At 39.9% G+C, this 24,312-nt stretch overlaps 3 protein-coding genes across 4 annotated transcripts; 1 reads left to right on the top strand and 2 right to left on the bottom strand.

Moving 5' to 3' along the window:
• Positions 1-103: 103 nt before the first annotated feature.
• On the bottom strand, positions 104-1,189 carry Rpl18a (ribosomal protein L18A). The gene is made up of 3 exons (XM_076779722.1): positions 1,062-1,189; positions 586-765; positions 104-517 (listed from the first exon to the last, which is right to left on the bottom strand). The coding sequence occupies exons 1-3, from the start codon at positions 1,077-1,079 to the stop codon at positions 182-184; spliced, it is 534 nt and encodes a 177-aa protein (XP_076635837.1). The 5' UTR covers positions 1,080-1,189; the 3' UTR covers positions 104-181.
• Positions 1,190-1,380: 191 nt separating this feature from the next.
• LOC143349045 (uncharacterized) lies at positions 1,381-5,836 on the bottom strand. 2 transcript variants are annotated; one of them, XM_076779910.1, is made up of 8 exons: positions 5,416-5,836; positions 5,095-5,206; positions 3,165-5,015; positions 2,738-2,752; positions 2,265-2,625; positions 1,912-2,201; positions 1,731-1,842; positions 1,381-1,656 (listed from the first exon to the last, which is right to left on the bottom strand). In XM_076779910.1, the coding sequence occupies exons 1-8, from the start codon at positions 5,426-5,428 to the stop codon at positions 1,534-1,536; spliced, it is 2,877 nt and encodes a 958-aa protein (XP_076636025.1). In that variant the 5' UTR covers positions 5,429-5,836; the 3' UTR covers positions 1,381-1,533. The 2 variants fall into 2 exon arrangements, with proteins under 2 accessions (XP_076636025.1, XP_076636026.1); XM_076779911.1 differs by lacking the exon at positions 2,738-2,752 and having other exon boundaries at positions 5,416-5,831.
• A 147-nt stretch (positions 5,837-5,983) lies between these two features.
• Smox (Smad on X) lies at positions 5,984-24,244 on the top strand. The gene is made up of 6 exons (XM_076779921.1): positions 5,984-6,420; positions 16,615-16,823; positions 17,914-18,137; positions 18,228-18,451; positions 18,599-18,912; positions 20,285-24,244. Exons 1-6 carry the CDS (start codon positions 6,221-6,223, stop codon positions 20,551-20,553), a joined length of 1,440 nt encoding a protein of 479 aa, XP_076636036.1. The 5' UTR covers positions 5,984-6,220; the 3' UTR covers positions 20,554-24,244.
• The last annotated feature ends 68 nt before the right edge of the window (positions 24,245-24,312 follow it).

Here is a 24,312-nt window from a genome sequence, read left to right as displayed (position 1 = left end):
ATATGAATCTTTAATGCAACTGATAAAGTTTTAGTTATTGCAGATATTTTAAATGTAAAAAGTAAGTTATTAAGATAAGGAGAATAACGATGAAGGTATCATATTAGAACAAATGTCTTTTTATTTCCTTTAGAATAATGTATATTTAGTGTTAATATTCAAAACACTAGTCAGAAAGTATTTAAAGGAAATAGGTACGTGGTTTTCGAACGCTAAAGAGTGGCATACGATTCTTATGATGAATACGTTTTGGTAAGGGGAACCTGATTTTGGCATCGTGGAATTGTTTGACCTGAGGTCTTCGACAATTTTCTGCCTTTACAACTTCGACTTTAATTATTTGAATAGAATGGGCGCGAGCACGATGACGAGCTCCCATGTCTCTGTAACACTGTGTTACGGCACCACTGACAGAAAGGTCTCTGTATTCTCTGTACATATTATGAGTTCCGGACCTTGAGTCGTATCTCAACCAAATTCCAAAATTTTTTATTTTTGTCGGAGTACTCTCTGAAATCTAGCAAGTAATATATCACATTAAAAATATCCGACGAATTTGCAATATTTAGTTTCATTGATGATTACCTGTTTAAGAGATACGATCTCTCCGGTGGACTTCTTGAATTTTTTGAGCTGACGTAAGAAATACCAAAATCTTGACTTTGCGACAATAGCATCGGGTGCAAATATTCTCATTTTGTACAAAGGCGTCGTCTTTTCTTTTTCGGTCGGCAACTTACGTCCGATCACTTCGAACTCCTTTAGCTATAAAATAAAAACATTCATTTTTCATTGTAAGCAACTTTTTTAATATAAGTTCAAATTCTAACGAGTTGTATTATAAATTTGACGTATTGAATTAACGTATTAAATTCAAAACAGTTTGAACATGTGACGGCAAACATGCCATTGTAGGTTAGGTCGATGTTAACATACGATTAAACTTCATTTCAATCGTTTTAGATGAACTTCCACGATGTACAAGGTAACGTAATTGCAAAACATTTTTTTTAACTAATAAATTTATCATACTTTTATTATATTTTTGTATATTTACTTACTTCACCCTTAGCCTTCATTGTGCCGTCTGTACAATATCACGATAAACCGGAAAAAGATCACGCTGCATTCGCGTAAGCCGGAAATGAAGCCATTTAATTTTCGAAAGACTTCGTTTACATAAAACTTTCTTTTATAAGAATTTAATTAGCGATTAACTTACTTAGTATTCGATTTTATATAATACATAAATATTCAATATATTTCTAGTAACAATATTAAAATACTTTTGTAATTTGAAAATAAACAGAGATAATGATATTTATTTTAATACCGCAAAAAACATTATTTTACTAATTATATAATAATAAATGTACATAACAAGTTTTATCGAACTTTTATTGAGCACAATTATAGTTACAATTTTAACTTGTATAATTTAATACAGGGAAATTATTGATTTTTGTATATAGTTACACAGTGCTTGTAAATATTATACAATACTTTTTATGTATGGGTCAAAAAATGGTTTTATTATAAAGACATCTTGCGCCCTTCGATGGATATATCTACAGCTCTTCTAGTTGCTTTTATTCTTTTATTATCTATATAATTCTTCATGTGCCTCTCAAATCTGTTCATTTGTTTCTTAGTACTCTGTTAACATATAGGATACATTTAAGGGATACGAACTCTTACTACGACAATACTTATACGTGAATTATATTTACCCTACTAATGTCAATGTCAGATTTCCAATCTGGTCGTACGACGTAGTCTTTATTGGATGGTTTAGGAACTCTAGCTCTTCCAACCCATCCAGGGTCTCCGGGTCTCAATGGCCTAAGTAAAATAAATTCAATAATGTCTAGATAAGGTTAATTAATCTTTAAAAGTTTAAGAATTTCATACTTAGCGTCTCCTTTTAAAGCTTTATTAATGTCTTGTGACTTTTGAGAAGAACTACCGTCTTCGGTTTTTCTTCTCTTTTGAGGTGTTTGTTCTAAGTCTCTTTGCATTCGTTCCTCTTTCGATAACGCTTTAAAATCAGCCGACAAATTAAATATAGGACGTGCCCATTCGTTGATCAATTTACCTGCACGTTCTTTGTTCTCTTTGGTTTCTCTAGGATGTTTGTAAAGATACATTACAGCTTTACCAATGCCAGACTGTTTCAACGATCCCTGATCAATTCTTGGAAACTGGAAACGTAGATTACATTACTCGATGTTATCTAATCGTAAAACTTATATTTTGAAACTTACTTCCCACAAGAGCTTTAACAGACTGTCTCTAATTTTTAACGAAGGTAAAGATCGATCGGGCATCGGGGCTAACCAGTCTGTTAAAACTGCCAATACATTATGCTCCAAAAAAGCCAATTGTAGATCGTGTTTTTTAAGTTGGGATAATACTTTCGGTAACATAGCTATTTTGTTAGTCGCGGGTTTGTTTTGTTGATTTAATTTTCTGTCCTCGTCTGATGCTGTTCTCATATCGGATAAAAGTTGCGCTATAATATCGTCGTTATCGTTAATTATATCAATATCTTTCCTTTTACGTCTTCGTGATTGTTCTTCTTTCTTACGGACCAACATACGGTCGAAGTCCGACAAAGCATCATTTCTGGAATTTATTGCTATCCTTAATTCTCATAAACTTTAATGCATAAAGATTTTCCATCTATTACTAATATTTCACTACAACTTTCACTTTCTTCGTACATAGCGTTACTTACAGATATCTGTTATTCCTGATAGGCGTACATTAAAGACAATATGCATTAGCATTACAATTAAATCTTAACTATCTTACATAATGAAACATTTTCATTACATATAATCGGTAAACCTTACGTTAGGGGAGGCGCGAGAGGTAGCTATAATTTTTTGGGGGATGCTCAAGAGTGTGACCTTCATAAAATGTGTGAACGTCAAGGTCACATTGAGTATACGTATACGCAGATTCTAGTGTAATACTAATAATACATTTTTATTAATAATTTCTTAATAAAAAACGAGCGACGGCTAAAACCTTCTGAGGGTCGTTCAGAGGGGTGGCCTTGGCAACATATGTTAAGGTAAAGGTCAAGGTTATCGCAACTGCCTCCCCTAAACGTAAGATTTATCATATAATTTTTTAAACACGAAATTTAATCGACTTACAGTCCGCCATCTGCGATAATTCCGTCATCGGAATCTTCGTTCTCTTGTCGTTCAGTAGGTGCATCATCTCCAAGCTGTTTATTCTCTCCTTCTTCATCCTGTTCATCCTCGTCCTTCTTTTCTTCTACTGCATCATCATTACCTTCATTTTCCGAATCAGATAATCCGTGTTTTGATTTTTTCGTTGCTTTAACTCCATTATCTTCCTCTTCGGAATCAGACAGAACTCGGTTTCTTTTTTTTATAGCAGCTTCAGAATCCTCGCTGCGACTTCTAGATCTTCTTGATTTCGATGCCGAACGAGACCTTGATTTCGATCGGGACTTTGATCTGGAGGAATGTCTAGATGCAGCGACCGAGCCCGATCTTGATCTTGATCGTGACCGTGATTTAGAACGCGACTTTGACTTTGATCGGGAACCCGAATGAGATCTTGATCGTGATCTCGATTTTGAGCGCGACTTCGATCTCGACCTTGACTTCGATCGAGATCCTGAACGTGATCTAGAACGCGACGCTTTCGAGCTGGAACGAGATCCAGATCTGGATTTAGACGATCTCGAGCTAGACCTTGATCGAGAACTTTTTCTTGAATTGGGAGACTGCGATCCTTTCCGTGATCCCGACAACGATCTCGATTTTCTGGAGCCAGATTTCGAACGTGATCTGGATCGCGATCCTTGTCTTGAAATTGACTTTACGGAGCCAGATTTTGAGCGCGATCTAGATCGCGATCCTTGCCTCGAAACCGATTTTCTTGAACCAGATTTCGAGCGTGATCTAGACCGTGATCCATGCCTCGAAACAGACTTTGAGTGTGATCTAGATCGCGATCCATGTCTCGAAACAGACTTTGAGCGTGATCTAGATCGCGATCCTTGTCTCGAACCCAATGGTGTCCTTGATTTAGAACGCGATGAAACTTGAAGTTCCGCGGAAGGTGATCTGGATATAGATCCCTTTCGAGATGTTGCAGGCGACTGTTTTCTTGACCCTGAGCCTGATCTAGATCGGGATCTCGATTTATGGTTTCCATCCAGAGAGTTCGTAGGTGATTTCGAACGGGAATTTTTTCGGGAATTGGGCGAACCTTTCCTCGATCCATCTATCGATTGGGATTTTGATCTCGAACGGGATCGAGAAGTCTTAATACAAGATGGAGATGGCGAATGTAATATTTTTTTGTCATCTAAAGGAGATCTAGATCTACTATGTGATTTTGGGCGTGGACTTCCTGACAGAGATCGCGATCTTCGTGAACCTGATCGAGAACGAGATCTAACAGACGCTTTTGGGGAACCAGAAGGAGAACGAGAGTTTGACCGGGAACGAGATCTAGCAGCCACTTTTGGGGAACCAGAAGGAGAACGAGTGTTTGACCGAGAACGTGATTTAAAATGTACAGATGGCGAAGGAGACCTGGAACCCAACGGAGAATTTACTTTCGGGGAAGAGCACTTGGATGGCGAATTACTTCGTTTAGCCGACGTAGATCTAGATCTAGAGCGCGAATTTTGTCGAGACGCTGGATTAGAACTTCTTCTGGATTCTTCCAACGAAGAGCTTCTTGATCTCGACGGCGATTTTGCTGAACGTATCGAATGCGGTGATTGCGATGCACTTTGTACAATTTTCCCATTTCGTTCCGGAGATGGAGATTTAGAAGGCGATTTTGAAGCACTTTTTCTATCTGCAGACTTTGATCTGGATCTAGACAGCCTTTGATTTTTATCGGATGAAGGTGATATCGATCGATTCTGGGATGGCGATCTAGAATATGATTTTCTAGAAGTAGCATTGGATCGTACCGAAGCTGGTGACCTTGGCTGTACAGGTGAAGATTGATTGGATCTAAAAGAAAACATTTTAAAGATTATGTTATATTACAAATAATATTATTTAATTATTTAAATAAATACGATTTTTAAACCTAGGAGAACGACTAGGGGAGTGTGATTTAGATCTACTTCTGGCGGATCTTTGGGAATCTGCAGATGGACTTCTAGACTTTTCGTGTTCTTCTTCCGATTCACTTCTTTCTTCTAAAAATGAAATACCATTGCATTAAAGTCATAAAATAGTCCAAAATACCAACATTTTCAAGTGTATTACATAAATATTACAATTAACGTTAACAGAACTTAAATTTCTATATGCATACATATTTATACGTATATTCAAATATCACTGTTTTCATAATTTTCTCGTCTTGTTTTAATCAAATTAAACAAATTTTTTAAATTCAATTTACCTTCGCGATTCATTGCACTTATATACAAATATACACCTTGTCACTAATTATTAATAACTATTTCTTCACTAAAATGTGAAATGTCGGTGATTCCTTGTCGAAGACCCGCTAAATTGTAAAGCACCTTTTTGTTTTTAATGTCAAATCGGGATTCACAAACATACTCGAAGAAATATATTTACGTTAAAATAACACAACAAGCGAAGTCACACGAGACGCGCGCGATTGGCCATTTCGTTTTTGGCTACTTTGTCAGGTTAGACGTCTCGGAGTCAACCAATCGTTATATTTTCTTAATTAAGTGGAATCCGTACCACAGACATTTACGATCGTGTCACGCGTATTGTGTTGAAATTTCGCTGCGGAATCGTTTACCACAATTACTTTTTCTGTATTCAAGCTCGCGCGTTGTTATAAGAAATATCTTTAGAACAGATTGGTGCAACAGCCAACGTGGGTTATTATCCAATTACGAGGAATTAATAAAATTCAAGCGGTATTTGAAAAATCAATCGTAATTTCGCTTTCTACTTAGCATATATTCAATGACCGGTTCGGAACCGACCGAAGATCACCGAGTTCCGTCGAACGTGCTTAAGGAACAATATGGCGGCCGTGGCAAAGTTTTCGCCGCCCGTATGAGAGATTCGCGTTCACCACGATTTAGAAGTTCGCGTTTAACGTTAATCGTACAGTGACCCTGTCCGGGTTTCGTGGCCGAAAATCGTGAGTGCAAAATTCGTTTGTGTCGCAGCACGTCGAAACAGCCCGATGCGGGTCGCGCGCAATCCTCGTAGCGCAAATCATGACTTCGATGCTGTCCAGCTTTAACCCGCCTGTCGTTAAACGATTGCTGGGTTGGAAAAAAGCCGAGGGGGAGGACAAATGGAGTGAGAAAGCCGTGAAAAGCCTCGTGAAAAAGTTAAAGAAGTCCACTGGCCTCGAGGAACTCGAGAAGGCCATTACTACGCAAAGTTGCAACACCAAGTGTATCACTATACCAAGGTACGCTCGCTTTACATACTCTTGCGCGTGCATAGATATTACGACCTGTGCGACCTATTCTTTTCTCTTTTTGTCCATCTGTTTTTGTACCTGCTTTGTGACGTAACGTAACGGGTTCTGCAGAGATTTCTGCATTTATTTGCGTCTCTTTTAACGGAACTCCGGCAAATAGATAGCACGAGTATGTGTACGCTCGCGTGTGTGTGAGTGTTTTGTTCGCCGTTCATATTTACTTGCCTACGTATTCGTGCGTATAATGTCACACTCTCTATCCATTTGACGTTTCTCTTTCATTGTACTCTATGCATAAGAGACGGCTTTCCGTTCTTATTAACGAATCGACGGGATCCGGTATCTCGATGATTTCTATTTTCGTATACTTCCTTATAAACGCATGACAATTGTTACGTTGATTAAAACGTAATGTAGATCGTTTAAGAAACGACTCTGTTCGATCGATCGTCGTTGGAAACTGCAAATCATATCGAGCAATACCGAAAGTGCAGATTCGACTGTTTCGAGCGTGACAATAATCGTATTTGTAACGTAACAAGAGCGTATGCGTAGCAATTGAATAGGTGCAACGATCCGTTTCAGTTCCTCAAAGTTCCTACAGTTTACAAGTAGCGATTCTTCCAAAACAATTGACAGTTCAAACTTAAATACGCTAGCAAAGGTGGTGGTTTGATGTCGAGTACGTTCTTGTTTGCAATATATGACCTGACCTAAGGCACTAAAGGTCTATTGCCGGCGTTCGCTGGACTTTCAGCGAACGTGTACTGTTTTAGATTCTGCCCTCCCGTTATCAACATGCTACATCTAACCAAACCGAAATATATAATAACAGTAATACGCTTTTAGTATACAATCGCGGACCGTAGAATCGCGTGTACGTTCACGGTGCATCATTTAGTTTCAAACGCGGGTATTAACGATGAAAAGATCTTGTCAGATATTCTAGTCGAGCAGCTCTTCCGAGCTTTTTTTCGTTTATCATTATTATTATATATTTATCGATCCTTTATCTCCAACCACGAGTTCGTGCAGGGATAATCCTAATCGATGGCACGTGTTCTCTCCGTCGATTTCTTGGCAATCAATTCGCGTGCGTTACGTCAGTTTGTTCGTTCAGTACTTGGTGTAAATCCGACGATAATATTTGCTTTTTAAACAACCGGACGATACTTAAAATCTCTATTATCCGAACGAATATGGAATCAACTTCACCTCGAAGCATCGTAGTATACATTATAGTTAATATTTCGTAATGTAAAGAGTAATTAAATCAAATTTCAACCGAATTGGACAAATATGGTGGAGTTCTAGGATTACACACCTCCTCCCCTCTAGTGGTCACGCCCCACACTTTGGAAAACATTGACTCAACGGGTTAGTTTCTGTTAATATATCCAAGTCTACGGTTGGTAATTGTCAATTTAGTGTTTCTAACAAGAAAAAAAGTAATCCACTTCTGTATATCAGCAATGTTAAAACAGTAAGAGTAATTAAAGTACAAGACAGTTCCAACGATTAAATAAATATTAAATTGCCCAGTTAGTAAGGGAGACTTACATGTAAACTTCTGAATACAATTGAAAACGAAATGGACGCTAATAACATTATAGTTTTATTCTTATTTTAATAAGATCACTTTATCTAGCTGTAACACGATAGTTGTAGCATAGTGATTGCACGCCGTGCGTTATCTTGGCAATTATGTAACAATCTTAACGAATAAACCGCCGCGAACCAACGAACGGGCGAAATGAAAGCAGCTGTCGCGCACGACGCGCGACAATGTTCGAAACGTGGAACCGTGTAAACGATTCTTTTTTATCGTTTGTGCTCGTGTATTCGGATCGGAATAAATAACAATTAACGCGCTCGGCGTTCGTTTCAGTTGCGAAACGTGGCTGTGAATGAGACACGTGCGCGTCACGTTGCCGCGCTCACGATCCATCTTTCTTCGCGCGAGAATTGTTCTTCGGGGGCTTTGAAAATTTTTTTACCTTACCAGTGACAGTCGTGACACATACACTCGTCGGTTCGATCATTCGAAGTGGTCTGTTCCGTGGTACGGCGATAGGGACGACCAGAAACGTCGGACCTCGATAAAACGAACTCGATGTTTCGTTTTATCAAGGTTTTGACTTACGGAGACTCAGTAAGCGATATTTTGGCTTACGAAGGTATCTACTCGATGGAGTAGACCGAATTTACTGCAAGAATTAACTGTCGACGATGGTGGGTCAATTCTGACCCGGATTTCATCTTAACAAAATTACAATGGGCAGTGATTCTTGGTAGAAAAACGTTTTCTAGTGTTACTAGATTTTTAAAAAGAAAAAAGAAATTCAAAAGAACAGTGTTTGTATTTTCGTTTGAGCATGTTGACGAGAGTGTAATGTTGTATACCGTGTTTTAAAATTTATCGTACGAGAAAAATTTATTTAGTTATTAAAAATATGAACTTCCTCGAATCGTAAATACGATACTGCACGCGTAGAATATAGATTATGTATAAATTGTTTGAACTTTGTACATTTTGAAAATGTTTAATTCAAAGAACTAAGTGACGTTAAAGAGAAGATTTGAAGTGGATTCGAAGATAGGAAGAGTTGTATACATAACCATATAGACTGTGTACATATCGTATACATAAATCAGTCTTATCGCTTAACACGTGACTGATATTTTAAAAACATCATCGGTACGATCGACTATGAGATACATAATGAATATTAGGACCTTTGATATCACGAACAAAATTAAAAGATAATACAAATGAAAAGGTTTGGTTTTATCGATGATCGCGCGAGTGGTAATCCTTCGCAGGCGGCCATTTTGGATCACGAAACAGGATTTACTGGAATAATTGTCCCAATAAAAATTAATCGAAATAAGCTGCCTTCGATGAATAATAAATTGGATGTTATTCACGAATAAAGAACAAACAAAATAACAATAAACGTTATTTATTTATTTAAATGAGAAAAGAATTACGCGTCTCGTTATTTTTTGGTTCTCGCGCATCTCTATAAATAACAAAAATTTGTGTATCTTGTATTCGTTATTCGAAATTGTTATCTAGATAAGAATTTTAATCATCTCCGCAAACAAACGATCACGAATTTTTCGTTCGAACGGACGTGACTTTACAAAGTCACCGATAAACGAGTCTAGCAGTGGCATAGGACAAGAGAAATATATCTAGAAGGAAAATCAAGATAAGCGAGACTTGTATCCTAGCGAAAGAGTATAAGATTTCATCACTGTTAGCTTATGACGTGCCAACGATTGGCGTCTCCGGTTGTTAAAGGGCAGCCTCCGTCATATAATGTGTTAATTTAATGAATTGTTAACAGACGTTATTGTCTTGTAAACAGAATCAAACCATCTCGGACAATCACGAGCACAAAGTAGTGCAAATTGATCCTCGGGGCAAAACGACGTACGTAGACGTGATACGTAGATTTTGCACTCTGAATTAACACTTTTGCAAATCGTATTCACCGCTTTACATCATAAATTTAACTGTAAAAAATTTTTATTTCACGTTCGAGCCTCGCAGGATTTTCGAAAGCTGCCCTCCGGTGTTCCTGTTTCAGAAATTTAAATGTAGCATTCTTATCGCATCATTCTTAAGCATCATCTTATCTGTAGATTGCATAATGCAAGCATTGCGCACCGTACGTTAAAAGGATCGCAGCGATTTTCGGTGGAACGTTCGAGAAAAACGTAAACAGGACGAAATCGACGTCTTCTTGCTTTTTGACGTTCGATTTTGAGGTTAGAACGAACGATTAGTCTTTTCCTGGATTTTGTCTTATTGCGCAACGATGTGAAAGCGTATCCTGAATAAATTCGCGTATCGGAATCGATTGTCTTACAGCACGTAGCTCATAACGATGTTATTAATAGTAATCCTAGCCACGTCGTCGTGCGTCCAAGGATACTCGACAGGAGAGAGGGAAAGTCTGTCATCGAGAAAGGCAGATCCTTCTGTAACTCGGACGAAACGCGTGCGTTTCGTGTTTCGTGTTTCGATACTCGCCGCGAGTTACGTTTTTCGCCACGGTGTCGCGATTTTGTCGCTCGAAACCTTCGCTCGTCCTTAAGGCGACGGCCGCCATGACAGTTTCTCATAGCTAAGGACGTCCTAAACTTTTCTTTAAGTGTCCAGTGACATATAAACGCTTCTTAAGGTTAGATTCTGTTGTGTTGGTAATATCGTACAGGAAAAGTATAATTTTTTAATACATATTTGAAAGATTCAGAGTAATTAAACTTTAAACAAGATAGCAACAATTATAGTCTATATGTAAGTTAAGTACCATCGAGGACGATTTTATATTAGAGATAGTTTCAATCTATTCTGTTTTTTCTCAGTTTCAATGCATTTTCGGTGGAATAAAATTCCGTTTATCTCCGATCGCCGGTCACCGGTGACCACTAGCGGCAGTCCACGTGTTAGTACCTCCGGTTGATAACTCTGAGCTCACAATAACCTCCCGGAAATTCGATTTCGTTCCACCAGCTGAACGTGGCGCGATTCACCGACTATTTACACGGTCGTTAACGAACATTTGATTTCGTGTAGCGATTCGCGCGCGACTCGAGGAAATGAAATTTTCGTTCGTGTCTCGCGATTTACCGATCGCGATGTATCGCGTTCCTCCGTGAATGGCGTTTCGTTTCTGCATTGTCGAACAACGATAGAACGTCGATCCAGGTTCTCCGGAGTAAGAGTTTCCGCGTTGCTCGACCGATCGGGATCCCAGGTATTTATCAATCGCGCGGACGAGTTTCCGTAACCGTGACTTAGGACGCCATTGGGCTTTCGTTTAATTTATATTTTAGATTTATTTTTTTTGGAATCATTCTGTAATCCATAATTATTTCAAAATTATTGGGAAATAGTTGCACATAAAAATCGTGACATGCAATTTACTAACCTATAAAAGTAGAACAATTCTAGTACTTTTTTTATTATTACAATGGTTAATGAACATTGGATAGTGTAGATTGTTTCACCAGCAGAAAAGAAAATAGAATAAATAACTAATAAGATAACAAGACTTAAATAATTAAAGCAATAGTGGCTAAATGTTGAACCCATCGAAGGGGAAAGTAAACGAACAAAATGGACGTTGTTTCGTCTGTTAAAAAAGAGTATTTTTGGTAACTATGAGCGGAAGCTGGAGTCGTCGATTGATCGATTAAGATTTCCACGCGATCGAGACACATAAAATGTTATCGATTCGTCGTCGAGATACTTTCGAGCGGTAACCCAGACTAATTGATGTTTACGTAACGTAATCGATACAGTAAGTAGCATTTACGTAGAAAATGAGTGACACAGATTTCGTAGCGACGTTTTCCCCCGCGGATAGGAAGGCAAAGTGTGACTCGGAAAAACGTAAAGTTACGCAAGTGTGGCACACCGTGTCGAGCCATTTACGAGATGTGCACGCGACGATCGCGAAACTCGGTAATCATTTAACGAAACGTTACGAAATTTCGCGCGTTATTTATTGCAAATATTTTAGCCAGAGAAAAGAATATTTTTGAGAGCGAACGACCAACAGTGGAGGAACTTTCTCGACCTCAACGACGTGCTTCGTCTAGGCGCCATTATATCCGCGATCGTTTTTCATTTTGGCCCTATTTTAAACCCCCTCGTCATCATTGTTTTTAGGACTACATAATAGTCTTAAATATGCGGGCAGCCCAAAATGAAGGCATTTCTATGGTCTTGGGGCCGCGTTCAAGGAAACATAACTTTATTTACGTCTTGTTAACACGTTGACTGCCAGTTTTTCATGCTCAGAAATGTCCTCAACATTTGTTATTATACTTTCTAATAACACTGGAATTATTAAAAACTTCACGAGCAATGGGATTCGTTCATTTCGAGCGTTTGGAAGTTCGAAGCGCCGTGGCAATCGACAGGTTAAAAGTCATAATAAATTCGTACATTTATATTAGCACGGTGTCAATAATTTTAAAGAATTTCTGAAATTATTTGCTGGTCTTGGTAGCTTTAACGAAAGATAATCAGTGTAGGGACGCCATTTTGTATAAACGCGGGAAAAGTCTCAAGATTCACAAATGATTCCAGAATTGGACAAATTTTATTGTTTATCAACGAATAAAATATTTAAACTCGTTTTAAAACTAGATTTAGCCAATTGTAATGCCATTGAAAAACATTATTTACGAATGAAATCGCGAATAAGATTAGTCCAGTTCCGTGTTATTCCCGCAATCCTCGTAGTCGCCACGAGGAACGAAATCGGAATCGCTGTAACTGTGCTCCGCGCGAAGATATAATTTATCGCGTCGGTTTCGTCGGCTCGTTTTATCAAAACGTTCCACGTTTTTTTTTCCCTTCCCTCGAGTTCTCTTGCCTTCTGGGTTTCTTTATCGTAGCCGGAGGTTGCCGTGACGTTGACCCGTTTCGTTTCCTCCGTATCCTTCTCCCATGGGCTCCGCGGAGGATCGAGACAAAGCGGTTAGCCGCCACTTTCCGTTACGTACGATCGAAATTATTCGAGATAACGATAAGCCCCCGGCTTACCTGCCGACCGGAACGAGAAAGACTCTCGTTCATTAGCGGCTTAACTCTGTTGACATTCAACGCGTGCTCGTTTCGACGTCGAAACCAGCGTGTGTGTTCGCATTCGCGAATAATCGACGTACCGGTGTGTCGTGCATTTTTTACTCGGTAAAAGATAATCTAGAAAAAACTGTCGGTATCCTGCGGTGTTGTTTCTTTTTTCCCCCGCGGGGTGCGTGTCGCGTTTAGCGGAGAACAAAACCGAGCGCCACCGGCGCGTGCAAATAAGTGCAGCTCACGTACCGACTGTTTTCTTTTCCTTTTTTCTCCTTTTGTAAAAAACGTGGGAGCACACGGCGCGCCGGCCGCCGTTCTTCGTGCAATCGACGATTAAACTCGATTAAGTCGCGCCTGCCCGTTTGATGCATACGTGGAAAGAATTTCACGGTGAACGCGACTCCTGGCGTCCTCGAGTAGGCGTGCGTCAGCAGGATGACTAAAATTGCAGAAGGAACTGAGACCGTGGATCGACTACGTTCTCGCGATTACCGATAGAACATCGCTATTTCGACTAGTCGAAACGATCCTCCCGTATCTCTGACGACGTCTCGTTCGATTAGAGCTACCAGTAAGTATTATTCACTAGTGGGGGAACTTTGTGGTCCTTTTCGAACGATTTTGAACTTTCGAGTAGAAACTGTCGATATAAATTGAAATTTATAGATTTAATGGACGCCATTTGATATCCCCATGTCTCGAGAACGGTTCGATTTAGAATTTTGAATAGGAACTATAGAAAAGCTTTCGTTAAAATTATATGTAAACAAGATTTTGAAACATTTTCCCGCGCAAAAGATATGAATTGAAATTTATAGATTTAATGGACGCCATTTGTTTTCGTTCGTCGGAAAAATCGAATAATCGCAGATTCGATATATGCAGCGACGTATCGATATCACCATATCTCGAGGCGGTTCGATTGAAAAACAGAGAAATTTCGTAACGTTCTCAAGGATGCATTTGGCTCGAGACAGGACAAGAATATTGTATAAATACATAACGTTGGCAATAGTTCTTCGATCGTTAAGTGTTGCCATTCGTAGGAACCATAAGATCGATTCATAATTGAGATTGTCGTAGCACATTGGCTGACCCCGTTTACACGTAACGCAAAAATCTGTGCTGTATTTTAGCTTTTTACTCGCTAAATTTCGCGTTCACCAAATCATATTCAATATAAAAAAAAAATATTGCGAGGGAATATTTTATTCGTTAAGTGTTTTTATTAAAAAAAAAAATGAAAATTAAAATGAATTGAGGTTTGTAAATCTAAGAAAATCGTGAGAAAATTTTTTGATGTAGGTTTTGTCGATGTTGTAGCGTAACCGATTTATTTTATTCGACTATAATGAAGGTTCTACTGTATTATTATAGTAGGGCTACCTTTTGGAGCGGTCGATAGAACGCGGGAACAGACGGACCGTCGAAACGCTGGAGAGTTAGCCAATGTTTCCAGTGAATTGACAGTACTTTTGCCGGTACATTGTTGTTACATAACAATTGGGTACAGTGGGCGAGGTGGGGAGGGGGCGGTTATATTCTCGCGGTTTCATACAAAGCTGCGAGAAAACTTGTGTTTCGTACAGCAATCCTCGAATAAGTATTTCGCTCTGTAAACGATCTCCTGTGATTTCATTTTATTTTTATATATCCTATGCAAAGTAGTAATCTTAATGCAAATTAGGTAGACAACGTAAGGAACGAAATGTTAAGAAAGTTCAAATACACAGTTTTTAAATGATGCAATAGTAATCCAATATTTTAAATTGCGATGATAATTTATATTTTTTTAGTAAAGTCAAAATACCGGTTGAGTTTCTTAAAAACTACACTTTCTTTTGAGCTCTGAGTATCTTGCATAATCGACTCTCGTGGGCCGCGAATCGAAACTATCATGTAAATCCCGTAACGAGTGTTTCTAAATTATTATGTAACGAATTGCCGTATCGTGCGATTGTAATTGAGGGTCACGCGTGGACTGTGCGTATATAGGGTGCTCATTTTAACGCTAGCATTTAGAACACGCACTCCATTTATTTCGAATTTAAAACTGCACATATAACACACGTATATTCAATTGTAAAAGAACATGTATAAAAAAATATACGTGTAATGCAAGGCCATTCGACGTGAAATGAAGGAGTAAAATAACAATACTTACGTCATAAGTGCTCGAAGCGTTGTTCGGCGATATCAACTCAACACTGTAATCGTCGAACTCTTGATGGAATCAATCCGGAAACGATAAGAAGCATACCGGGGCTTCAGCTGCTCGTCGATTGCAGCGTTGCGTCGATTTGATCGGCCACACAATTTCGAAACACATTTTACGACGTAAGAACCGTTGTTTTGCTCCCATATCTCGAATAACCGCTATTCTAATAATATATAGCCACCTATTGTTCGTCAAAATATAAAAACAAACTTAAACATATTTTTCCTGCGAGTAAAGTCTGAAAGAACAAATAATTAAGGTGGTAAAAATGATTGCCCCACTCTGTATATTTGCAAGTTCATTTATTGGCGAGCGGTCGTCCCTTCCACTTACACGACGCAAAGGACGCGCTTCGCATGCAGGTATCGAGGCGTTGCATCCATCGAGATTCCACTCTAGTCGCGTGCACATCAAAGTCAATGATAAACACGTTTCAGCGGCGTCGTTATTCCCCCCGACATTTCCTTTGTCGTTTCGTCGCCGTTCGTTAAACACAGAGATTTTCGAAGCCGGTAGCTTCGTTTAATTTGCAATGCAAGGACTCCCCCAACCGATGAATTCAGAATTGCAAAAATGGCGGTAGCGTGAAACGAAACGTTTTATCTGGCCCAACGACGAAGAGGGTTACCTCTTTATTAATTCCAAGTAAAGATATCCAAACTAGGGAACATCGTCCCTGAAAACAGCACCCTCTAGGATTAATCTCTCCGCACCACATTAGATTAGAGTCACACGAGCGTTTCTATGTTCTTCCTTGCCTTGCAATTGAAAACAACGAAGACAACCGGCGTTTCTATGTATGCTTGGTCGTTTTCAATTGCAAGGACAATGAAAAACATAAAAACGCACGTCGTTTTAACTCTCGTGTGCGCTGACCTAACCCGGCCATAGTCCTCGCGAACCTAAAGAGTTATTCTGGTGTTGCGTGTCCGGTGGACCACCCTGTAGCGCGTGTCCCCGGTTAAATTACCCCGGTTTCGAGAAAGAGAGAAACGTCGGAGATGAACGCGTGCATATCGGTCGGCGTCTTTGCTAGGCGCCACCACTTCCGGCGCGGCAGACGCGCCTCGGAACTCGAGGGAGCGAAAGAGGCAGAAGGAAAGTCGGAAAAGAAGCGTGTGTACATTAAAGCTCAAGTTTACGACGACGCTCGGAGGTCTCTTAGTGGCCAGTTTCGTGGCAACGTATAAAATTTCGACGATGGCGCCTTTGTCGTGGTCGACGTTGGGGGCCGCGGGCGGGAAAGTGTCGTTTCGATGGTCGCGGTTCCGGTTCCGCGAATCCCGGGGACTGATTCCCGGCGAAATTGATACGACGATCGAGAGACGTAGACACTAAGTCCGTATTCTTTGCACGAAAGGCCTAGTCCGGGCAGTGCTGGCGACAACGGTGTCCAAGGAGTACGCGGTAAAGGTCTGCCGCACGTGATCTACTGCCGACTTTGGCGCTGGCCGGATCTGCAGTCGCATCACGAGCTGAGGGCGATCGAGCACTGCGAATACGCGTTCACGCAGAAACGGGACGAAGTCTGCGTCAATCCGTACCATTATCAACGAATACAGACGCCAGGTAGGTGAACTTGAGTCTTTACATCTTTACCTCGAAGCCCCCTATACACCTGTTCGACCTTTTAGGCTCTCCAAACTTATCAAAGACTATTTGACACGAGCAGGAATTGTCATCAGATTTTCCCGCCGTTACTAACACTGGGGAATAAATTATGAAAAAGCATCGTATTGCATGTGTGGCGTTACCTCTGGTACCCGCTACCAGAGGGGTCCGCTCTCTCGCAAGCGCTCGACTGACCCTTCCGTTCATATGCATACGTTCCTTGACCGACTATCCAATATCCCGGCGTAGGGGATGTTCGGTTCTTGCAAGAAGATTGAGTCTTGAATCAATTCTTTATTGAAGCGACTAGAATCGATGCAGCATGGAATCGATCTACAGTAATATTCCGATTACCCGACATATTTGGAACTAGAGTAATGCCGGATAATTGGATTTACATCTACATATGACTGATAAAAATGAGGAATATAATCACAGACGAGGTATACGAGTAGAACTTATATCCAATTTATTCTTTCGGCCTATTTTTCTAGGGTTCTAGAGCCCCATTACCGTTGTTGTGTTACTCGTAACATTACCAACATGTTACAGAAATGAACACAAGAGGAAGTGAGACAGAAAATGAAATTACAGAAACATTTCTGACCACACATTATATTTTCGGTGAAGAATTTTTTTCTCGAAAATGCGTAGGATTTCGGCGGTACATGTATTCACCAAAAACGATTGTAATTGACCCCTGCAACCAAAAATAATTTTTTCAAAACAATTTGCAATTTTTTAATTTCATCGATTCGAAATTAAAAATTTTCTGCAAAATCAATTCTGAATCGAACATTCTTATTAGGATGCCAGAACGAAACGCTCCCCTTCTCCTAGCCTAGCGCGCCACACATGTAATCCTGAAATAAAAATAAAATTCGTCGTACCTGGAGCTACCAAAAGATATTTTTGTTTATAGTTAAATAATTTGGGAACGAAAGGGTTAACTGGAATCGCGCCATTAATCGGCCATAACGTTATTACCGCCGTAAGCAAAGCGACCGCGGCCCGATCGCGTGACTTATTAGCGCTCGAAACTTTGCAGTTTTGCCAGCCATTCTCGTGCCGCGGCACAACTTAGCCGGGGACGAGCCCGTTCTGTACAACACCTCCCTCGAGGAGCTCAGCGTCAGCGTGCCGGAGAACACGAGCTTCCACGCGACGCTGAACCATCAGCACCATAATCAGCAGGGTATACCGCAATCCCCGCAGCAACAGCAGCAACAACAGCAGCAACAGCAGCCGAACAATCCCTACCAAGGAATGCAGGTTAGTATCGAACCTATTGTGTTTCCATTTCTCCAGCAAAAGGTTGTCGAAACGCTGTATTCTCACCTTTTCTTTATTTATTTTTCCCAGAGTATGCAGGCAACGAGTCCCGCGAGCGTGGGGAGCCTAGGAAGCGTTCAGGGTTCACCGCATCCGGCCCCCGGATCCATGGATCCTCCGGCTGACACCCCCCCTCCTGGATACATAAGCGAGGATGGCGATAACATGGACCACAATGACAATATGTCTTTGTCCCGTTTGTCTCCCAGTCCAGTGGACGCACAACCGGTTATGTATTGCGAGCCTGCCTTTTGGTGAGCGGAGTTGGCGATAATTTTCGTACACGAATGAATGATAACACGGCGTCAGTCGTGAATCATCATAATTAACTATCGAAAACGCGATCGAACGCGTTTACCTTGGCGTATCGAATCGACGCTTTTTTTTCTGTCGCTTGCAAGGTGTTCGATAAGCTACTATGAGCTGAACACGAGAGTGGGCGAGACCTTCCACGCGTCCCAGCCGAGCATCACGGTGGACGGATTCACCGATCCCAGCAACTCCGAACGTTTCTGTCTGGGCCTGTTGTCGAACGTCAACCGCAACACCGTGGTCGAACAGACGAGACGACACATTGGAAAGGGGGCTAGACTTTATTACATTGGCGGCGAGGTGTTCGCCGAGTGCCTATCCGACTCGAGCATATTCGTGCAAAGTCCTAATTGCAATCAGCGTTACGGCTGGCATCCGGCTACCGTTTGCAAAATACCGCCCGGTAAGCGTCGTATTGTCACTAGCAGCTGAGAAGGAACCTTCCAAAGGACCAAAATCGCTTCTATGTCAATCCTCTCTCGCGGGATGATAGATCACAGGTTGTTAAAATAGTAGGCGTCGTTGATTTGTAATTGTATCCCAGATATGCAATCGCTCAGATTCTGCAAAAGTAGATTAAAATCGAAGGTGAACGATTTTAGTTCTTATCTTGTGCAAGGTACACTCCGTTTAAATGTTTTTATTATTGTTATCGCACACAAGTTACTGGAAGCAAGGTTTGCGACTTGGGTAGTGTGAACAGAATGATTTCAAATGAGTGTACGCCTCTGGAGGCTTCCTTTTTAGCTGCCAATGATAACAAAGAACATTACTCAACCGTTAACCGTCTGATGAAACTTGACGAGTATATTGACATAGATTTTGTTTAGAAGATTCGTATATAGGGGATGAAGGCACCTTTTCAAGTTAGAGCTGTAAAACTATCAGGTCGAACTACTCGGGAACAAATAGAGACGATAAGTTCTTTATGTTTGATTTAACCTTGTGCTTAATTACCCTTGAAATCGTAATACCGGCGTAACAATTTTATTGCAGGCAGATAAACCTCATAATAAAAAAACCGTAAGCGCGTTCTCTTATGTGAGATTACTGACTCATTATTGACAATAGCGAGTTCTCGGTATTCCAGACAATAGAATAATTTCAATATACGATCGTAAGATGGCTTTAAAATATAAAAAAGTTCAAGTGAATGATGCACACTAGATAATAGCTTGGAATTTTCATTGAACGATTTCTGATACAGAATGATACAGGGTTTATATGACCTTTCTTGCACATACTCTCACGTGTATTTTGATAGATTTATGTATCGCGGAAATAAGAATTAATTATCTATTAAAGACTGCATGCTTAAAATATCATCTCGCACATGAAGGTTAGCATTTAAATTTAAATGCGTTAGATAACTTTCTTGTAAAATTCATCAATATTCAACTGGTTGATGAAATCAGAAACGGTGCCACAAAATAACGCTTCTTTGATAAGTATTCCTCATAAATAATAAAATGACACTCATAAACAAACACTGTTTTGAGAGTTACTGGTAATTAAGATAAGCGTGTACTTGCTGCTATTTATATGCATTTATCTAATTTACTGGGAATTGTTTCCTATTTGAAATTGTTTTAAAGTTAGGATTTCAAAGGGGGCTGAAACATTCAGATACAATTTTTAACGCAACAGTCGAAGCTGATCGTTCATGATGGTTGAAGATGCAACGAACGACGAGCTTCGACTGGCTTTCGATTCACGGCCGGATCATTCGTAACGCGCTATTCTCAGAACCGTATTTGTTCTTTCACGTCGTGCAGGTTGCAATTTGAAGATCTTCAACAACCAGGAGTTCGCGGCGTTGCTGTCACAGTCGGTGTCGCAAGGATTCGAGGCGGTGTACCAGCTAACTCGGATGTGCACCATCAGAATGAGCTTCGTGAAGGGCTGGGGAGCGGCGTATCGACGACAAACCGTGACATCGACGCCATGTTGGATCGAGCTGCATTTAAACGGGCCGCTGCAATGGCTCGATAGGGTGCTCACGCAGATGGGTTCGCCGCGTTTACCCTGTTCCTCGATGTCATAAGATTGTATACTTTACCACGTGGTGGATACGAGAAAGAAAGAACTATTCGTGTGTTGTCGTCGATTGGATTTCCTTAACGCGAACTAACATCGCTTTCGTTCGGATTCCCCTGCATTCGCTGAGCCTACCAGCGACGAGCAAGAAAAGGAAAAGGATCGTTGTTCGTTTCTATAGTGTATGGTATGGAACACGAAACGAAATTTGCGTTCAAAGTGCCAGGAAAGCGTTCGAAGAGCAATCCGGTCGGCAGTGGGAAGCATCTCTCGAATCCAGAGGTAGTTTATGGATGTTTTCTACGTTTCGAGAAAAATGGACGACGGTGTGGGCAAAAGAGTGCGGACGAAAGATCGTAATAACGATGCAAACCGGTTCATGACGAGTCACGCGTTTGGATTAACTACGAGAAAACATTCGACGAAGCAAGTAGACATTGTTAACACATTTATCCGCACTCCCAATGTGGCTAGTGCTAGTGATCCAGGGTTACAAATCCGATTTTAACCGAATATTAAGAGGGCGAAGAAACAAGTGTTTTATTACATATATGTATATGTATGTATGTACACGAGTAACGTTCGTATGTGTGTGCGTATACATATGTGATACGCTAAGAAAAGCTCAGCCTTCGCATATTTTTATCGCTTGTTAAGCAAACGCACTTCAGTCGTACAGTATACGTCAGCTCTTACAAGGTAATACATAACATTATGTATACACTCACTTTATAGTCTGCCGAAGAGAATTTCTATAAAAATGGACAAACGTATATGTCCGTTGCAAAGTTTCTAAATGGCACTGGTCTATTCGGAGTTTTTTGTCAATGTTTCTCCTACGAATAGGATAACTAAAGTAAATATATAAAGTCTATTTCTCTTATATGAATAATTATAAGAATGGATTACAGTGTTCAATATGTACGTAACTACTTACACATGTTTCGTTAATTATAATTCTCGGATGGACCAGAAAAGCGTTCAAATGTCCTCAGAAATGATCGCAATCGGATATGGATAGTTATGTTTCCCGTGTATTTGGAAGTTTTAAGAATGGTTAACGATGCGAGATCGATTACCCGGTATGCATGTATACTGACAATGTTTAATCAGAAATCTTTTTGGAATCGGAAGCCGAAAAAAAAATATGTTGTATTAAGGTGTCTTATCTTGGATAACTGATATTCTTATTAAGAGTATAAGCGCTATATTTCTAAACATTCGTAGAAGTACTAAGCGCACGAAGTCTGTGGTAGACAGAAATACCTATTTACTTGATATTGCATGAGGGAAGCCGATTAAAAGTGCAGAAAAAAAAAAAAAATTATAGACGTATATCTGTCGAGTGTCCGAAAAATTTATGCAACGCGTAAGCAAACATTGCACATTTTGCTGTTGATGTTAACGTAGCGAACCACTCGTTAGTTGAGGTGCATTGAAAAAGTATTTGGTTCGTTGTATAAAAACCGTAAAACATCGTTTCGTGTCGGGAATAATATGTTTTGTACGAGAGAGAAAAAAGAAAAAGAAATACAAGTAAAATGAAACGATCGATTTGATTGCGTGAACTTTGACAAATGTACCATTCTTCCACGAGAAGAAGGCACAGCATGTTTACATCCCCACTCCTGCTGCAGTCCATTGACTCACGGGTATTGGTCGAAAACGGTGACGAAGATCGGTGACAGCCAATCAGCGGCAAGGGTTGCTGTAGTCCGCTGATTAGCCGATCTTCGTCACTGTTTTCGACCAATACCTGCGAGGGATGTAAACACGCTGTGCCTTCTTCACGTGGAAGGACGATAGTTGAATCGTCTCATAAAAAAAAAGTTTGTACAGAAATTATTCGAAGAAAAATATGTGAAAAAAAAGAATAAGAAAAAAACGCGAATAGTTTCCGAGCAATATAAAGGTTCGATATAATGGAAAATTCGTAAAATTAAGCAACTTAAAGATAGGGGGCGAAGAAGAATAATGGTCTGGCCTTGAATATGAGATGCTTTTAGATGCATCGAGCGTAATTGATTTTAAATTTCTTTAGAAAATTGTTTGTGAATCGAGCGTATCAGAAGTTTCTATTTTATTGCAGATTTTATATGACATATTTCATATTCGAGACGAACCAAAAAGAGAAGAAAAAATACTGTTTTTAAAAACTGAAAACGTCTTTCACGTAGAACGTACGAAAACGAGATAACGAAGTTACGTGTTTTATTATATTACGAGATATATATGTTAGTACCGATGAAAACGGGACAGTCTTTGCACCAAGTGCATGGATTCAGTTATCTTTTCCTTTTTTTTTTTTTAAACAAATAAAATTTTAAAGATAACATAATACGACTTCTATGGAGTCTTTACGTACGATAGGGGCCAATCGCACGCACAGAATGCGAGATTCGATCTCGATAAGAACGTAAAACGTTTCAGAGAACCGGTTCCTCTTTATATATGTATATATATATATATATATACATATTCTTTTTCTTTTGTCAGTATCGTTTATAAAGTTTAATTTTTATGGCGTTTGTAATTAGTTCTTAAAGTACGAAACAATTGGAAGTAAAAACAGTGTACGTCGCCCGTGCGCGAATCGATTTAGTTACTAATATTTATAGATCCGTGTAAATTAGGCAAAGCAAAGGGAAAACAACCGAGTGTTTTCGTTAAATAATTAAGCTTAAGATAAAACGAGAGTCGTCATTAGTTATCGTGGAGACAAGATCTATTTTTTTAACATCGTCTTAATCCTTTCGACGAAGGGGAAGGATCGCGCTACGTTTTTTGATCGCTTTTAAGAAAAAACAAAGACGAGTGATTCGATCGATTGCAGACAACATTTGTCAGAAATCCTTCAAACGTGTTTTTACATGTAATGGTGCAGCTGAACACGCCTTTTATTATTCCGTTCTTCTCGAGGTTTACGAATATACGTTTTTTACGCGTTTAGAATCAAGGGACAAAGCGTACAACAGCGACGACGACGATTCCGTGAACTTGCCAGTCACATCGATTATGCGTCGCGTTACCTATTAATCCGATCATACGTCGAAGGGGGATGATTTAGCTCGGACAGTAACGATGGAAGTGTGTGTGATAGAGAAAAAGCACCGAAATTTAAAGAAACGATAACGATATTTTATTGACTCCTCGATAGTTTAATCGTGTAGCCCTAGGGAGCGCGTCGATCTTTCACGAGGATAATTTATTTTCTTTCTTTCGAAAGTCACATGTTTTTGTTTCGGACGGGATAAATTTAAGATTGGAGAAAGAAATCGCGCTTTAAAAGCCTCGTGAAAGTCGCACGCGATATCGTCGGGCAGCTCGAACAATAAATAGTACAATCGACAAAAATTCTGACCTCCAAAGTGTTGAATGCGTGGCTCCTTTCAAGCCGAATTGTACTGTCTGATTGTCGTACGGTCGACAACCATGTGCCTCCCTGCCAGACTGCCACTAATTAAGGAACTAATTAAGGATACACGAGAACAGGGGAAACCGAAAAAGTCGCTTTTGTATTTATCCTTTTCATTCCATGTAAAGGAAACGCACGGCGTTCTGATTCAGTTTGTATCTTGCACATAGAGCACGTTGTTTACAATTTTACCGGAAGTAAAAGCCACGACACTCGACATTCTGCGTGGGAATTTTGTTTTATCGGGGCAAATCTGGTGATCAAAAGTCCTCTTTTGTTAGCTTTCCCACCCCCCACTTGATCGTTTTACGTTACCATAAGAACACACATTTTTTCCCATCAGTCGAAGAG

The sequence above is a fragment of the Colletes latitarsis genome, chromosome 12, assembly GCF_051014445.1.
Source record: "Colletes latitarsis isolate SP2378_abdomen chromosome 12, iyColLati1, whole genome shotgun sequence".
Lineage (NCBI taxonomy): Eukaryota > Metazoa > Arthropoda > Insecta > Hymenoptera > Colletidae > Colletes > Colletes latitarsis.
The sequence above is the reverse complement of the archived record's forward strand: the minus strand, read 5'-3'. Positions and strand labels throughout refer to the sequence as shown.

What these genes read in the sequence shown, in the direction of transcription:
- LOC143349045 (XM_076779910.1), bottom strand. An exon ending in TCCCCTAGTCGTTCTCCTAG is followed by an intron (nt 5,016 to 5,094) that starts GTTTAAAAATCG and finishes GTTTTCTTTTAG; the next exon opens with ATCCAATCAATCTTCACCTG. An exon ending in GCTTTAAAAGGAGACGCTAA is followed by an intron (nt 1,843 to 1,911) that starts GTATGAAATTCT and finishes TATTTTACTTAG; the next exon opens with GCCATTGAGACCCGGAGACC.
- Rpl18a (XM_076779722.1), bottom strand. An exon ending in AGATCGTATCTCTTAAACAG is followed by an intron (nt 518 to 585) that starts GTAATCATCAAT and finishes ATTACTTGCTAG; the next exon opens with ATTTCAGAGAGTACTCCGAC.
- Smox (XM_076779921.1), top strand. Translation starts at nt 6,221, where the DNA reads ATGACTTCGATGCTGTCCAGCTTTAACCCGCCTGTCGTTAAACGATTG. An exon ending in ATCCCTACCAAGGAATGCAG is followed by an intron (nt 18,138 to 18,227) that starts GTTAGTATCGAA and finishes TATTTTTCCCAG; the next exon opens with AGTATGCAGGCAACGAGTCC. An exon ending in CGTTTGCAAAATACCGCCCG is followed by an intron (nt 18,913 to 20,284) that starts GTAAGCGTCGTA and finishes CACGTCGTGCAG; the next exon opens with GTTGCAATTTGAAGATCTTC.